At 33.7% G+C, this 17688-nt stretch overlaps 1 protein-coding gene across 1 annotated transcript in view; it reads left to right on the plus strand.

Annotated features, from left to right (window-relative positions):
* Nucleotides 1-11239, plus strand: part of LOC129616298 (polyglutamylase complex subunit TTLL1-like) — a 123005-nt gene extending 111766 nt beyond the window's left edge. The window contains exon 8 of the mRNA XM_055531878.1: nt 11089-11239. Within this exon, the coding sequence (XP_055387853.1) occupies nt 11089-11239 (151 nt within the window). The remainder of the gene's footprint in view (nt 1-11088) is intronic.
* The last annotated feature ends 6449 nt before the right edge of the window (nt 11240-17688 follow it).

Raw genomic sequence — 17688 nt, forward strand, 5'->3', positions numbered from 1 at the left:
AATTGTCGTCGATCTTTGCCCTTCGTAGACTGCTTCTACTCTTAAGATACCATCTTTCAAAAATTTGCAAAGTACTTGTATCTGGCTGTTATAAGGTAGTAACTTGGTTTTTAATAGGGAGCTAATTTTTGTGTTATAGACCGTTTGTTCTACCTAATTTAATTTGCGCACTTTCCAATAAGGTTGTTATAAGTTGTCCAGCATTTTTTCCTTTTTGGATTTTTTGCATTAAACCTTTCAATTGAAAAAGTTTTGATTGGTGTTCTTGACGTAAGAGAACTAATCCAACTGTGCTGGTTAACATGTTTTGTCAACCACATTTATTGTTTCATTATGAAGACATTCCGTTCCTGGCCACCTCTGATGCCAAGTCAGCGGGATATTCAGCCTTATTAACATGATTTTATTGCGAAGGTTTTCCTGGAGCCAAGAAAGTACTACTTGGGAATCGGTGCATGCATACAGTACAATATCTGACATTTCTAAATCATCTGCAACATTATTAAGCAGTTTCATTAGTAATTCTGCTGCTTTTAGTCGTGGAATTGAAAATTTTTGTGATGACGATACTTATAATGTTTTTGACGGTGATTAATATTGATTTATAATTTTCTTGGTGCAGTCGTGAGTATACTACGCCGACACATGCTCTACCTGAAGCATCACAGAACCCACCTTTGAAAATTCACCTTTGAACTCTTACATTATCAATGAGTTGTAATTGGTTTCAAAAATTAATATTTTTGAAATCATTGATACTTATGTTTCTTAGCGACTTACTGGATCCATCAAACACAACTCGAAGTTTCATGGTTGCACATTCTTTTTTTTACAACTTAATGATTTTGGAAAAAGTGCGATTCATATTGGTTGGCGGATTCAAATCTTTTCATATGGCTTAGATTCTCGCACAAATGATTCATAATTTTCGCCAAATTTCTGATTTATTTCGAACTGTTTTTTCATATTTAATTTGCAAACAATTGCTCTTTTTTCACTGCCGTTGTTTAGATATGCGGCATTATAGTCTTCGCTGAATAGAGCTCTAGCAATATATCTTCCCTCATTACTGCGGTAAGTGGTTGCTTTAAAATATGTTTCACACTTCATCTTCCTTCACCATTTCATTCATTGAAATTTCTTCGTAATTTCATTAATATTATTCAGTGTATAATGACATGTGAAACTGTTTTTAAGGGTTTCAACTGTTCCAATCCATTCAAAGATTATTGGATGATAAGCTTTTCCTGTTGTCATTACAATAATGTACTGAGCAATTGCATGGTAAGATTGTTCTTTTTATTACAACACTAATCTTCTTAGATCAATAACACTGACCTTAATATTACATCAGTTTTTGCTGGTTTCTTAAATTCACGGTTGGCTAACTCTATGAATGCTAAAAGCACTGGTGCAAAACCCAAAGTCCGTAAGGAGTCCCAACCGGGACCGAGCTACCACACACAAAGCTATGACTCAGTCAGGCATAGTGTCGATAGTAGCTCGATGGCTAAAGTAGCACAAACTGACCAGAGCAAGAAAAGAACTCCGTCAGCAACGATAACGCCTTCGTAAAGAGCCTAAACGAAACGGAGTTCTGCATTTAGGAATCTGGAAAGGATCGGTCGAATTTCGGAAAAAAGAAAGGAAAGAAAAAAGGTTCAGTTGCAAACTGGGCCAAGAGTATTGTGGACAAGCGATTGAGCGAGAGGGTGGTGGCAACATAACGACAGCGCTCCACAGAGGAACCACCTCGGAAAGCTAAAAAGCTAAGGCCACCGAGCAGATCCTTGAACGCATCCATTACGAGGCCTTTTAGTGAGATCCTGAAGAACCATCCTGTTGTCGATGTGGTTGACCAGGGGCAAGAAGATGGCAGGATCTCTGCTGAGAATTAGAGGAAAGTTGAAAGCCGACTAATGGCAGGCTTTCCTCAAATCATGAAGGAGAATCCAGGCCCATATCCCTCGTGCAGAGACCAAGGTTGGCACCAGGGATTTGTCAAACTTGTCAACCATGCTAGAGATGATCAAATTGGGCAATCCCAACTTACCGACAGCCAACTGGCGGGTGGCAAAGTTGGAAGAGAAAAAGGCCGACTATCGGCAGGCTCTTATAATAATAAATAGGGAATCTTTGGCAGCTCTGGAGAGTCAGAGATTTGTCCTTAACTATGGGTTCTCCTCCATAGCCCTTAAAGTGTATAAAACAGACACGAAGGTGGAGGGGGCCCAGAAGCAGAGTGACCGACGGGAACATCCTGAAAGTATGTCATCGGTCGTCAACGTCGCCAACAGGGCTCCGGAGAAATCGTCTGGTCAGTCTCCGCTCTCATTAGAACCAGGAATGCTGGATGAAGTAGGGCTGACAGACGATGACGTAATGCATCTTAATCTTGATCTGAAGGGGGCTTTTTTGGACTTGGATCTGGACGTGCTTGTAGATAAGACGCTGGTGGAGATTAGCGAAAGCAGTAATGCTTCGTGCAATTCAGATCAATCTCCACCGCTCTAAAGCAGCTTCGGCTGCGCTTATTCTCCGCTTACATAGGGGTGGAGAAGATATAGTCCTGGTCCAGAAGCCCTGTATAGCAGGGGGAAAGATCTGTTCCAGGGAGAGCTACCGCCCGAGAATTTGAATTACATGGTGGAGAAGACTCAGTTTCTCCGAACCGGCCTTATTATTGGGAGCGATGCCAATGCGCATCATGTAATCTTGGGAAGCTCGGACACAAACATGAGATGTGAGTCACTTTTAGAATTTATTTTAAGCACTAACCTCACATTATGTAATAGAGGCTCAGAGCCCACTTTTATTACTAAAAATCGTCAGGAGGTTATAGATATAACTCTTGCATCAAACGTTCTTGATGCTCTGGTCAGGAATTGGAAAGTGTTAAAAGATCATTCCTTTTCTGACCACCGTTATATAGAATTCGACTTGGTAACCAACCAAAATGCTCTTGATCTTCAGAAACCGCAAAAGGACTGATTGGTCAAAGTTCGGAGACTCGCTAAGCGATCTCTTCGGTAGTGGGGGCCTTGACAATATGGTCTGCACGCTCACCGGCGCAATAATTGGCGCCTCTAGGGTGGCGTGTTCACTAACTCGGTTAAGAGGCGAAAGAAACCCGCAATGGTGGTTCGATGAGTTTAATGCTCTTCGGAAAAAATTCAGAAGTCAATTCAACAGAGCAAAGTTCAGCAGGCCATTATCTGACTGGAACGCATATAAGGATGACCTCAGAAAATACGTAGCGATCCCCCTGGAGGGAGTTTATTTTATTTATTTTATTTTATTTATTTATTTTATTTTACATTTTATTATCTCAAAAGAGCCTAATCGCTCGTACAGAGTGTATAACATCCATAATCAATTCTATAAAATGTATAAAAGTTTTAAATTCAATGCAAAAAACAAAGCAATTCAAGAGACAAAATAAATTCAATAACAATGAGGAGACAATTTCCAATAGAATAACTACACAACATTAAAATTTTTGCACTTCTAAATTATAACAATTGTAGAAAAGAAAAAAGTATGCTAGGAATCCGAATTATATCTTATTTCTAAAAAATTCATTTACTAATTTTTTAAATTTATGTAGTTCAATAATTTGTTTCATTTCATTTGGTAATTCGTTGTATATTTTAAAAGCTAAATTATAAATCGTATCTAAATTATTAAATCTTGTTGTAGATGACGTCACTCTTATGTTGCTCACATTTCATATTTGTGTGAACATTCTTCACATTCTCTGTTGAAGCCCGTACTTTATAATAAAATAAGTTTTTTATAGCTTTATTTTGTATACACTGTAACATATCCACATCTTTTTTGAAAGTATTACCCCAAATCTGGATGTCTTATGTGGCAGGCGCATGAAACATACTATAATATAAAATATTTTCATAGGCTTTGTGACTCTGTAACCAATAAGCCTGAAAATCACAGCTATTCCAATTTAATATATAACCGCCAGTTTAAATTTTCATCAATGTTAATTCCTAAATATTTATAACATTGTACAATTTATAACAATTCCAATTTCCTATTTTCATATTTTATATTTAGTACATCATCAGGCTTTCTTTTAAATATTAAATATTTAGTTTTATCAGCATTTATCGTTAATTTATGCTCATACATCCATTCATCAATCATGACAAGGTCTTGCATTATGTTTTGTTCAATTAAAAGGCAAGTAGTTCCCTTGTACACTATAGCAAGGTCGTTAGCATACATGAACGATTTTCCTTGTAGGTTAATATTTAACAAACCAATTATGTATATAGAAAATAAAGTTGGGCCCAGACCACTTACTTGTATGACACCGTAATTAATATCGCTTACATCACTCTTTATATTCTCACATTCTGCAAAATGTTTTCTATTTGACAAATAGCTTCTAAACCACTTGAACTCATTGCCCTTGACACCAAGCCCGTACAGAAGTCTAAGGAGTATACCCCTATCAACGGAATCAAAAGGCTTTTTTACGTCAAAAAATACGCATACAACTTTATTTCCAGCATCAATTCCAGACTGAATATCTGTTACAATATCAAACATTGCACTTGTAAGATTTTCTACTCTTGTATAATTCAATTGAATATTAACAATAGTTTCAAGTATTTTGCTAAGAGTAGACGAGATAGATATTGGCCAAAAATTATTAATATCAGTAACACTTCCTGCATTTTTGTACATTGGAATAACTTTGCTAATCTTTATACACTTAGGCATTACGCCTTGTTGCAATGAAGAATTTACAAAATTTGTTTAATTATCAGCTATTTTCCCCTTTGCATATTCTGAGCAAATTTCTTATACCAAAACTTCTTTTTTTCAATTAATTTTATACAATCAGTATTAAGCCACTGTGCGGAATATTTGGTTTTACTACTTTTAATATTTTCCACGACGGTAGCACTATTTATATTTGTTTGTAGGTATTAGTCATTTCAGTTGCTAAGTCACTTACATCGGTTTTGTTTATAGGACAGTTGCTCAGCTGTTGCTTTCAGGCTTCTTTTGATCAAGTTGTAATTTTATAGTTCTCATTTCTACAATTATCCCAATGATCGGATATATCGTGGTGAAAAGTTTATATTGAAAGCCTTGATGTAGGATCATTAATAAGTACATGATCCAGGCATGTATTGGAATCGGGCCTAGTTATCTATTTGTTGCAAAAAAAATACCCATTGGATTCAATAATTGTTTTGTATGTTTGAACATTTTTATCTAAATTATTTTTAATATTAAAATTGAAGTCTCCAATCATTAATGAGTCTTTGTTTCCTAGATTTTCTATATGTGATTCAAATTTATCAAAAAAAGCATCAACAAGATTTAGCAAATTTTCAGGTGGCCTATAAATTGCAATGATATCATATGTATTTTTTTTAATAACAATTTTATATGAATAAAACTATTAAACTCTTCATAAAATATATCTCCAACAGAATAATTAATACTTTTATGCACGAATACACCTACACCACCTCCTCGTCTTGAATTTCTACACGAAACTAATTTTGTATATTCATTTATTGCGACAAAGCTCCGCTCATCATCAAGAATCCAGGTTTCACTTATAATTAAAATATGTGCAGTACTACCAATTTTATCCATCATATAAGTAACATCATCTACTTTATATTTTGTGCTTCTAGCATAAAACATAAAGTACAATTTTAAAGAATTAGAATTTTCGAAATTAATTTCATCTATATTGTAGAGATCAGATTTGACATGGACGTTGAGCGGCAAATTGAGCGAAACATTATTTAGCATTTAAATCTGCTTCGTGTAATATCTTAACAATTTTACTTGTTTCTGATGAATAATTTGCTACCCCTAACCCATGCGAATTCAATTTGTTTATTTCGTTTCATATCTCTAGCTTTTTTATGCAACAAACTGAAATATGCCGTAAGCCTTTCATTAATGAATATTTTTTAATTTTTTTCTGATTCCCGACCATCTATCATATGCGTTGTTAAATTCAATTTTTTAATATTATTTAAAAGGATTTGTCTTACATTCTAATTTTTGAAATTTAATTATAATTTTTTGTGGCTCACCCCATTTTGTAGACTGATGATTAGACTGGTACACATATTTAATATCATTGTCTTCAAGAACAATACCAGCTTCCTGCGCTAATTTTTTATTATCAGAGCGGGTTCTTGTTTAGCCAATCGATCGCTTATATCACATTTTTCAATTTCTTTCTTCCTACGATTCTGCTTAGTTTTTCTAATTCAATTTTGCTGTATTTAAAATAATTTCTTAAAATTTAATTCTCATTACGCAAACTCAAATTTTCTTCAATTAATGAATCTATATAATTTTTCAGCTCCCTACTTCACTTTGTAATTTTTTCAATTCCGAATCTAGCGAATTTTGATTCTTCAATATAAGATCAAGTCGACTATTTGTAGACTCACTATCACACTTTGATCTTTTATTCATTTGATCCTTAGGTCCTAATTGATCTCCTTTAAGACTTACATGATAAGCAAAACCAATATTTTTCATTATCCTGTGCGTATTCCCTTACGACTTCATTGCCCAAGCCGGAACAATTGTCGCAAAGCCATCTTTTGCAGTCTGCATCACATAAAATTAAACTATTAATTCTCAAATCAATTTTTTTCTTGCATTGGTTACAATTATTATTATTTGCCATCTTGACGTTTTGACGCTTTTTTATATATTTTATAGTTTTGCGGAAGGATTGGCGGGGTTGCGGAGGCATCTAGACTAAGAGCCGAGTCGACGCAGCTGACGACCAGCTCCGCTTCGGAGCCCTTGAGGCTGCTTCTGGATGCGCACTTCCCGGAATCCTTGGGGGAATCTCCTCTAAATGTCTACGAGGGAGGAATTCTTTGGGCTATCCGCAGCTTTCACCCTTTCAAGTCGACGGACCCGGACGATATAGTGCCTGCAGAACCACAAAATGCGACGGAGGTCATGCCACCCTGGCTGAAAATTATCTTCGAATGCTGTATAGACCTAGCTCATATTTCAAAATCGTGGAATATTGCCAGGGTCATCTTCATTCCAAAAACTGGAACGAGCTCTTACAGCTGCCCAAAGGATTTTAGACCAATTAGTTAAAACATCGCTTCTACTAAAAATATTAGAAAAATTGATAGACGCATACATAAGGAGCAACCTTAACCCGAGGTGGGTGTCTCCGGCACAACATGCGTATCGAAAGGGTAGGTCAACGGAAACGGCCCTACACTCCTTGATACACTACATTGAAGGGTCACTTAATCGTGGGGAATACAAACTGGCTGCCTTCCTAGATATTGAAGGGGCTTTCAACAATGTCAGGTCGCGGTCGATCACTCAAGCTCTGTCGGAGCTCTCAATTCATGGCTCCCTGACTAATGCTGTCGGACAGATTCATCAGGGCCAGCTTTGGCGGGTCATGCATTGAGCGCTCTGTTGGAAGGGGCACTCCGCAAAGGGGTGTATATGGAAAGCACCTCCATGCACTAAATGGGCTGTAATAGAGGGCTGTTAGCCTAGTTTCGAACTGGGCGACCGGCTGTGGGCTATCTATTTACCCTCAAAAGACGGAGCTAGTCATTTTCAGTAGGATATATAAGATTCCTCCGAAACCTGGCGGAATCGGCAGGTTTCGGAGGAGCCTATCCTTCAGCTGGGAGGCTAGATTCCTGGGGCTGGTTCTGCATTCAAAGCTGAACTGGAGACTTAACATCATGAAGTGAGTAAAGAAAGCAACTATTGCGCTTTACTCGTGCAAGAGGGCCGTCGGGAAAAGGTAGGGCCTGAAACCAAGCAAGGTTTATTAGCTGTACACCGCGGTGGTGAGACCGTTTCTGATGGTGGTGAGACCGGCGCTGGAGTCGGAGACCTCTACGTCCAGAACGGTCCTAGATTGTAGGTTGTCTCTTAACGAGATGGCGAGGCAGTTCGAGTTAAACTTGGTTTGGGTTCCCGGACACACTGGGATCTCAGTGAATTGCAAGACGGGTGAGCTTCCGAGACATGGAACGATCCTCGGAATTCTATCTGAAAAGGAGAACCTGAGCATGCCTCTAAGCACTCACAGGCTGCTGCTGCGCAGTGCAGCGGTGGAACGTACCAATCTCAGATGGGCGAATGTAACTACGGCCGCCCCGCAAACGATCTCTGTAGGAGCTGCTGTGAGAGGAGGAAGAGGAAACGGTGACGCACCTGCTATGCTCATGTCCGGCTTTGGCAAACTCCAGGCGGAGGTTTCTTGGGTCCCACTTTTTTAAGCGGGCTACGGGCCTAACGAATGTAAATGCTAGGGATTTTGGCTGGTTTCTGAGGAGCTCGGGCTGGTTCTAGTGAGTAAGAGAGGGAGTGTCACAACGGCGGCACCACAACGGGCCTTAGTGGACTAGGTGTACCCTTCGGGTGGTCATGTAGCCTAATCTAACTAACTCTATGTTTTCAGGGTGCTCCCATTAATCTTTATTTACTGGTTGTTGCGGCAGGATGATGACTTTTGTTGCATTTCGTCGCTGTTATCCTTCAAATGCACTTATTTCTCACCTGATTGCTGCTGGAACAGTTTGAACATAAGCTGCACCTTTCTTGCTGCTACCTTCATTTTTTGACTTCCTTCCTGCTGCAGCTTCTTCCTTCCTTTTTGAGTAATACTCATGTCTTTGAGTTGTACTCATGTCGCTTTTCATATTTTTTTTGTTGTTGGGCCCCTAAAGTTTTTCAAGCCTAAAACCTTGGTTCCAGGAATTGTAGCATATTTTAAAATTTTTTTGGGGTTTGATGCCTGTTGTTTGTAAAGTCTTGAAGTTTCCTTATCAATTTTTTGTAAGATTAGAATCATGAATTAGATATGAATTGAAATATAAGTGCTCAGCAATCAGTTTCCATGCGTAGGTTCTTTATAGCACAAAGAAATATATTTGTAGTGTCCAGCATGTTTTCCAACTCATCTGATGTTTCATTATTTGGATGGCACAAATAGCAGTTTATTCATACATGTTGAGGACAATATTCTTATGTTGTTGTACTTGGCTGTTGTCAATTCCTACAATTAATAACAGCGACGTAATTTTCGTTATTTATCAAGAAATGTTTTGTTAAGGTCATTGGCTCCGCCTATAGTAAACTTTTGAGATAATAGAATTTTTGAACGTTATCCAGTTACTATTTGTGTGAAAAATTTAATAGCTCTCTTATTTTTGTAACGATTTCCTGATGTTTTTTTCCACTTTTTTTAAATGCTTAACTTTTAGGTATTCTGTTTTTAGTTCATTTGTGGCATGGGAAATGATGTCATCGTTTGTTCTAATGATATATTTCCAATATGCCGTCAAGTTTTCAACGTCCTGCACATATACTGCGGCATAGTCCTCTCGTTCCGTAAATTCATTTACCTTATTAACAACTCGGTATAACATTTTTATTTTATTATGCTGCTTCTGTACCTCTATATTTATCAAATAGCCTGATTTTTACTCAGCTTCTTCATTTTGGTTTTCTTCTAAATTGCTGTTCGTTTTATCGTCTTCGTCGGCTTGTTTTACAATTTTAGAGCCTTTGGATTGGCTTGAGTTTAGGCTGGTACCATCCTTGTAATTCGGTCTTGTAGGTTTATTTTGGCCCTTCTTATAGTTGGTTAAGTTCATCTATTCTGCTGGCTTCCTTGAAGTTGGATCTTTCTTGAAGTTAATTAGTAGCTTCTCCATGTCTTCTCCTAACCCCTTCAGTTTGTCAGCAGTTTGATCCATCTTTAAATTTTGTAACATTTTTTTATTTTTTATCCACAATGGAAATTTCTTGGTTGGTTTGACATTAATTAACTTATTTTTTAAAAATTTGACCTATATTTTTGTATAAATTTACTCCTTAAAATTAATTATTTCACCAGAAATAGACTAGCAAATAATTTTATGCGTTTATAAAATTCATAAATTTACATATCATACCGGTTTTGATTTTAGTAAAGGCAAAATCAACAAAAAAAAGTCGCCTGTACCTACTTGGCAATGTGAGTATTAAACTTGTTTTGGAAATAGTCAAAATTTGTATTATCGTTGTATGATTACTGGAACGTTTTAGAATATTCCATAAATTTCGCAGATATGTCTGACCTATAATTAAACATATGGCTACCAAATATCTTGAATCCAATTTCACTATGTTTCCGAATAATTAAAATTCGCTTTTCCAATGAAACTATTAGGATGCGCTGATAACTTTTTAGTCTGGATAAAATCATATCTCTCTGGCAGGACTTTCGTTCAACAGTTTCTTCGCCTCTTTCGGCTAATTCTGGTGTCTCTCAGTTTAGCCACTTAGATCTGCTGTTGTTCATGGTATTAATAATATTATGCTGATATAAAATTTCGAGCAAATCGGTTGAATATTTTCTTCAAAGTGGTCAAAAATGTAAAACAGGTCCGCTAAAAATTGCAGTTCCCGGGGCCTGATATATTCCAAAAGTTGAACAACCCGTGCCATAGTCGAAATAAACTTGCTTATAAAATTTCATTAAAATCGGTTAAGTCGAACTTGAGATACACGCATACACACAGACCGACAGACCCACAGACCGACAGACCGACAGGTTGCAAAAAAAAAGTTTATTTACACTTCCCTACTATGAAGAAATGCATTCCCACCGAAAACTCGATATGCAAAATTTGTTGCCATCACGTAACCTACCTATTGTACTCGTATACAGAATACGTTCGGTTATAATGAATTGTGGAATTATCAGAATATTTGTTTTTACACAACAATAATAAAGGGGTATATAACTCTTGATATAGATTTGAGATTAGATGTAACAAACAAAGTTCCATTTATTTAAAAATTATCAAAGAGCTGAAATCGAAAGTTTAATGGAAACATTTAATTTTGTTTAATAACTAATAAATTGCCTTTTTCTAATAAAAAAATTTTCTTTTTTCGAGTTCAAAATTTTGAACATCGTAACAATAGTTGTAGTTTAGTCTAATAGTCTACAAAACTGCACTTCTTTTTTTATACTTAAAATTCAAAAGTTTTTTTAAATGTCAACTTAAAGCTTTTTTAATATATTTTCAGAATTATCGATAATAACTTAAAACCTTGGTTAGTTGAAGTAAATGCATCGCCATCACTAACTTCTACAACTGTAAATGACCGAATTTTGAAGTATAAACTAATTGATAATATTTTATCTGTGGTTTTGCCACCAGACGGTATTCCTGAGTAAGTAGTTAATACATACATATACAAATGTCGTCATTAGAAATGTATTTGGAACAAATTTTTTTTTTTTCAAAAGAAATCGCAAACATATATTTCAGTAATAATTGGCGTGAACTAAAATTCTTATAAACTTTATTCAAATATAGACAAGTGAAAAAGTGTTTACGAGTATAAATATTTTAAACAATTTAATTAATGAAAACAGAACCATTTCGCACAAATTATAATGATATTTTTAATACAAAAGGTTTCGCTTTGCTAAAATTTTCAAAATTTCTTTAACTTACATTCATATATTCTCCAAGTAAGTTTCAAGGGCAGAATTTTATAAAGAAAATTTAGCGCACTACCCAATTATTAGTCGTTTTTTTGGTTATTTTAATTTTTCGTCTTCCAATTTTGTTTATTTCAATCATTTCAATGTTAGAATTATTTTTTGTTGAATAGTTAGAAAAAAAATAATAAATAAAATATGGTGTGGTCGGCACATAATCTACCGTAGGTATAATGCTTAGTTTAGTAAAAATGTTACATTAAATTATGAAAATGCATTTTGAACATTTCCTTTCAATTTTAAGGAAGTTACTGAACTTTTAGCTGACATACCTAAAAAAAACTAACTAGAACTAACATATCTAGTAAATTTTGCTCTTAGTAGATTTCACTTTGTGACCCGAATCCGCTGAGAAGTTCACCAGTTAGCTCCGCTAATAACCAGAGCTCAAATATTAAATTTCAAGAATTTCGAACAAAACGTTCTATATATATGGTAAAAAATGTGAAATCGACCCCTAATATGGTTTACCAAAATATTTATAGATCTAAAATATTAATATAAATTTAATATCTTTCGAAAATATTTATAGAGTTATTGTTCTAAATCCCGGATTTAAATATTAAATTTCAAGGAAATTGGTTGATTATTTCTCTTTATATACGCAAAAATGTAAAATTGGCCCGGAAAAAAAGTCCAGTTCCAGAAGTCTAACCCATTGGTCCGATCGATTGGATTGGTGCCAAAAGTTGATCAATGTATGCCATAGCCAAAATAAAGTCACATATAAAATTTCGCGCTTGCACACAGTAGTTTATTTATACTTTCCTACTATGGAGAAGTGCCTTTGCATCGAAAACTCGACATCCAAAATTTGGTGTCGTTGTATAAGCTAGCTCATTATATACAATGCGATCGGTAAGCAAGTAAATGTTAGCAAACTGCTGCGAAATTTTTAAATTTTATTGTGTTTCGTGAATGTGGAGCAAAAAAAAATTTAGATGTATGTGCAAAAAATTACTGAGAAATAATAGATTTTTCTAAAAAAGACTCAAATATTGTTCAAACAAATAACACATAAAATCCATATTGAAAGATTCGAAATCATTATTAAAAAATGGACGTTGAAAACCCAGATGATCGTTTATAATGTTAGCATAGTTCCAACGGTTAGGGTAAAATTTCATAACGGAATTATATGACAAAATATAGACTTTTTTATAAAAATTTACTTCAGAAAACAAATTCCTTACGTTAAAGGACAATTTCATCTGCAGGAAGTGATAAATTTCCTAAAGTGTTGTTTTCGCTTTATTCAAAGCATGAAGCTTCTTATTATACCAAGATGGGTGCCCAGATTTTGTGTTCCTCGCAATGAATTTGGAGATTCCTAATCCTATACCTTAGTACCACCAAAAAGCGTTATAATATTATTTAAAACAATCTTATCATTTAAAATTTTCTACGAGTTAATATGAGAAACATAGTTGTTGAATGAAGAATGATCACGTATTTTAAAATTGTAATCATAAAAATTACGTATTTGTAATATTCACCAATTGATCCTTTAATCATTAACAAATTTAAATCAATATGTATTATTGGATGATGAAAAAATCTTTTACTATGGAAAATTGAAATTCAACAATCGAAAAGAGAAATCTTTAGAAATAAAAAATAAGCCTAACAGCCTGTCCAATACATCAGAAATATTATTCGTCGGCTGAAAATTATTTTATTCCACGTGCCATTTAGTCAGTTTCGAGAAAATCGAATTTGAAAGTTTGATTAAATTTAATGAAAAAACTAGTCGAAAAATTACCCTTTTTTATTTTTTAATAATAATATTGGAACATTTTTTTTTAAATTTCAAGGTTGACCAAGGGCACTATAGAAGCTAGTTTAAAAGTTATAAGCACTTTTAGAAAGGAAGGTCACAGAATCGTTTTAGTCCACATCATACATTTGTTGATTCTTTTTTTTTCCATTTTATGAGGTGGCCTAAAATGAGTTGGATATGGAATACTATAAAATAAACTGAAAACTTAAAAGTTCTTTTAAAAGTCTTGCCGTATGGCCTAAATTATTTAAAAAACTAAGAATGTGAAATAAAAACGAATTGTTCTTACTTTTTGTTTTTATTGTTTAGTTGAAATAATTTAAAAAACATATTAAACATAACAGCTTTTTTTCACAGCATTTTTTTTTGTGTAAACTTAAAATATTAATTAATGATAACAATTTAATTTAAAAAAATAAAAAATGTAGCAACTTGAGCCTTAAATATAATAATAACATTTTATCTTAACAGTTAAGAACTAAAAATATTTTTTTATAAAAAATTAGTTTCTGGTTTTTGTTTTTATTTAATTTTCAGTAGAGCTTGAAAATAAGTTCTATCAGTCTCTGGCAGGTACTTTAATAAATCTTTTATATCATTTATTTTTTGCTTTGTCACTTCTGTTTTGGTAGATAGAATTTGTACTTTACTTTGTAATATATTTTTTGATGTCGGCAATGTTTTCTTATTGCTTTTTTAAATTAAATTTATTGTTTGGTATTCCACTTGCTCATAAGACGTTTTGTATTTTAAAATAAGTGGATACTCCTTTTCATATAACATTATTTTTATTTTATTAAAAGGCATTTGCTAATAACCCATCTGTTGAGAAATTGAAGACAATGACTTAAAATTGTTTGCGCACATCTGTATGATTTTCAGTTTCACTTTATCAAAATTCATAGCTTGCAGTAATTTAATTAAATGATATGGACTATATATTTCCAAGTCATGCAAAAATCGATCTATACAAGAATGTACGCAATCCACTTCTTGAATAAAGGTCTTCAATATTTATGATAAATTTGGTATTGAATATTTATGATAAATTTTTTGTATTTTACTTTTTTGTAAAAAGAGTTTAATTGCTGTAGTATTAACTTGATTTTTATTTTGCGGTACGCGTTCACTCCACAGCGTAATTATCTGGGTTTCAGGAAAAGCTTCAATTAATTTTTCCAGAATTTTAATTAAAGCCGAAGAAATCTCATTGGCGGATCTGCCACTATGTGCTTCAGTCCATAGGACACAATATGTAACTTTTTTATTTTTTATTTTGGAATGCATTTTATATGAATGTGGAATATCACAACAATTTTATGAATTTAGTTTTATATTATTCCATGTCAATATAAACTCATTTAAGCCAGGAACGTGGAATAAAATAATTCTCAACTTACTTCGAAACTTTAAATCCGGACACGTGTATGGCGGTGGATACAGAATATTATAATTACAAAAAGAAAAAAACTCATTTATTTATGGATATGTAATAAAAAAATTCAAAAATGGCGTTTGGCATAAAATTATGCTGACAAAACGGAAATATGGGTGGATATGGAATAAAATGAAACTCTGTATCTTGAAAACGGCAAGAGATAGGAAAAAATCGATTGCAGATTTGAAAAGGGCATGCTTGAAAACCCATTACCCTATACTCAATTTAAAAATTGGCGTATGGGATAAAATAATTCTCAGCCGATGCATTAACTTCAACTAAATCGAATGAAAATAAAGAATATATTGTTTTTGCCCGTAAGCCTCTTATATTTTTATAAAACAAATTGAAATAATCGTCACCAGAAAAGTGGATTTATTCGTATTAAAAAAGTAGTATCAGACGAGAGAGATTCATTAGAATCACATTTGCTGATGTTGTGTGTTATGAGAAAAATATGATAAGTGACAATAAATTATTGCATACTACATTAATATTTTTTCTTATACATGAAAAAAGCAATTTTGATTAAATTGTAATATATACATACTAAATAGAAGAATAAGAAAAGCCATTGAATAATTTATGGAACCAGTGTTTAATGTCATATGTATTTAAAAAAAACCAAACCAAGAAATAGTGGTATATGGACAAAATGTTATATATGATTATGCTAAAGCTAATAACAGACTCTCAATTTCGCTGTGGTCAAAGTTTAAAATCCAATATTTTACTTTAGTTAGGAAAATGTTGTTACGCCTAAGTAAACGTATTGATTTAGGTAACATATTTAACAAACGCGAAGGCACAATGCCATAAAAGTTTCGATAGTTTGTAGTTCGAAATGCTGAAGTAATTACAAAGAACCATAGGCATAAGAAATCCTACTATTAAGATAGCCACCTGTCGAAAAAAAATCTTCAATACTTTGTAATAATATAGCTGTCTAGCCAGAAGAATTTTTAAAGATCTAAACAGTTCTATGCTATGAGAATATCTATTCAAATGAAAGTATCACCTGAATTCACATTAAGCACCCTATTCCCAACAAAACGCCTACAATTAGAATCATGAAAAAAAAATCTATATCAGGATTGTCCTGCCGTGAGGTTAAGTAACATTAGTGAGGTTAAAAAACATTAGTTTAGTCATCACTTACGATTAATTTATGCTCAGTAAACCGATTACGAAAAACGTGTAATTTATTAGTAATATAACTAGCTAAGTTCAGACGACTATCACAGCAATAAGACAAAGCAGCGTCATCAGCAAAGGCTGTTAAATTACCACGAAATTCCTGTCTGAAAAGTGAACTTATATAAATTAAGAACAGGACCGGGCCCAGAACTGAACCTTGAGGTACACCCAGACTAATATCTTTATAGCAACTGCAGCAATTTTCTATTCTAACGCATTGTGTTCTGTCACTTAAATATAATGTGAACCAATCAAAAATGAGACCACGAAAACCCAAGGCAGATATTTTTTGTAAAAGAATAGAATGATCTACCATATCAAAAGCTTTAGTAACATCAACAAAATTACCGGCACAATGTTTTTTTTTATTATCCAAACCTTTGTTAATGTTCGAACAAAATTGCATCGGTTGAAATACCCTTTCTGAAGCTGGATTCCTTATCACTAAAAATATTTAACTTATTCAAATAATTTAAAACCCTACGCTTAATAGCCTTTTCAAAAATTTTTGAAATGGTGGACAGCAAAGATATCGGCATACAATTGTTTGTATCAGTATGGTCACCCTTTTTAAAAAGGGGGACGATAATTGCACACTTTAACTGACTGGGGAGAACACCTGACAAATCATTAATGCTAAAAATATAAATTAAAACATCAACAATATTTAAAGCAATGTGCTTGAATACTTTATTAGAAATACAATCAACACCAGCAGAGTTCGAACTATCAGTGATTTTGTAATATCAAAAACTTCATTCACAGTGATGCTATCGAAGAAGAAACTATTCCTTATATTAATTTCATCAACACAGCTCACATTACTATTAAAAAGACCAAAAGCCAAATCGGCCGCAATAGACGAGAAGTGATTGTTAAATTCACAAGCAACTGTGTTTCAATTGAGATAATTTGGCCATTTTTCTTCAAATGTATGGTCGCACTCTTATGTTATATTCCATTCACCAGATCATTAACTAAACGCCCTTTTTTTTTTTCAGTCACCTTTTCATTTAACAAATTCGGAATGATAAAAACTACTACGGCATCTATCAGTTTCATGTTTCACAGAAACTTTTATTTTGGTAACTTATTATATCTAATTTTCAAGCGAGTATTATTCCTATGTCTGTATAATTTCATCTTTAATTTATTTTTTTATCTAATTTACGTAAGAGGCCTTCATTCATTACGTAAGAGGCCTTCATTCATCCAAGGTTTTAATTTTTTATTTTTCCTAACTCTAATTGTGGAAGTACACAATTCAATACAACGTTTCAACTTTAAAATAAAGTTATCATACGCATCAGAAATACCTTCAACCTTATACACATCATCCCAAAACTCGAACCTTAGTTGATTATTAAGACTACTGTAATTTGTAACGTTTGTAAATAGAGCTGCATCTTTGGAACTATTCATTTCTTTCTTAAGACAAGCAAACCAGTCATGCGATGATCTGTGATGTCAAAATCAAAAATACCCTTTTCACCATTTTCAAGGAGTATTGCTCAAATGAACAAAAACATGATCTGACCAAGTCCCTGAAATCGGTCTACTTGGTTCATTTATAATAGAAACCAAACCATTTGCAGCTATTAACTTTTTTTTTTTTCCTTCTTCACTCCTAAGAGGAGTATAGGGCTAGTGCATGATTTTTCATGCACTAGTTTCATAGCGTCATAGAGAGTTAGCTAGGTAGGT

This window comes from Condylostylus longicornis, unplaced genomic scaffold (genome assembly GCF_029603195.1).
Source record: "Condylostylus longicornis isolate FDR11 unplaced genomic scaffold, ASM2960319v2 ptg000175l, whole genome shotgun sequence".
NCBI classification, from domain to species: Eukaryota; Metazoa; Arthropoda; class Insecta; order Diptera; family Dolichopodidae; genus Condylostylus; species Condylostylus longicornis.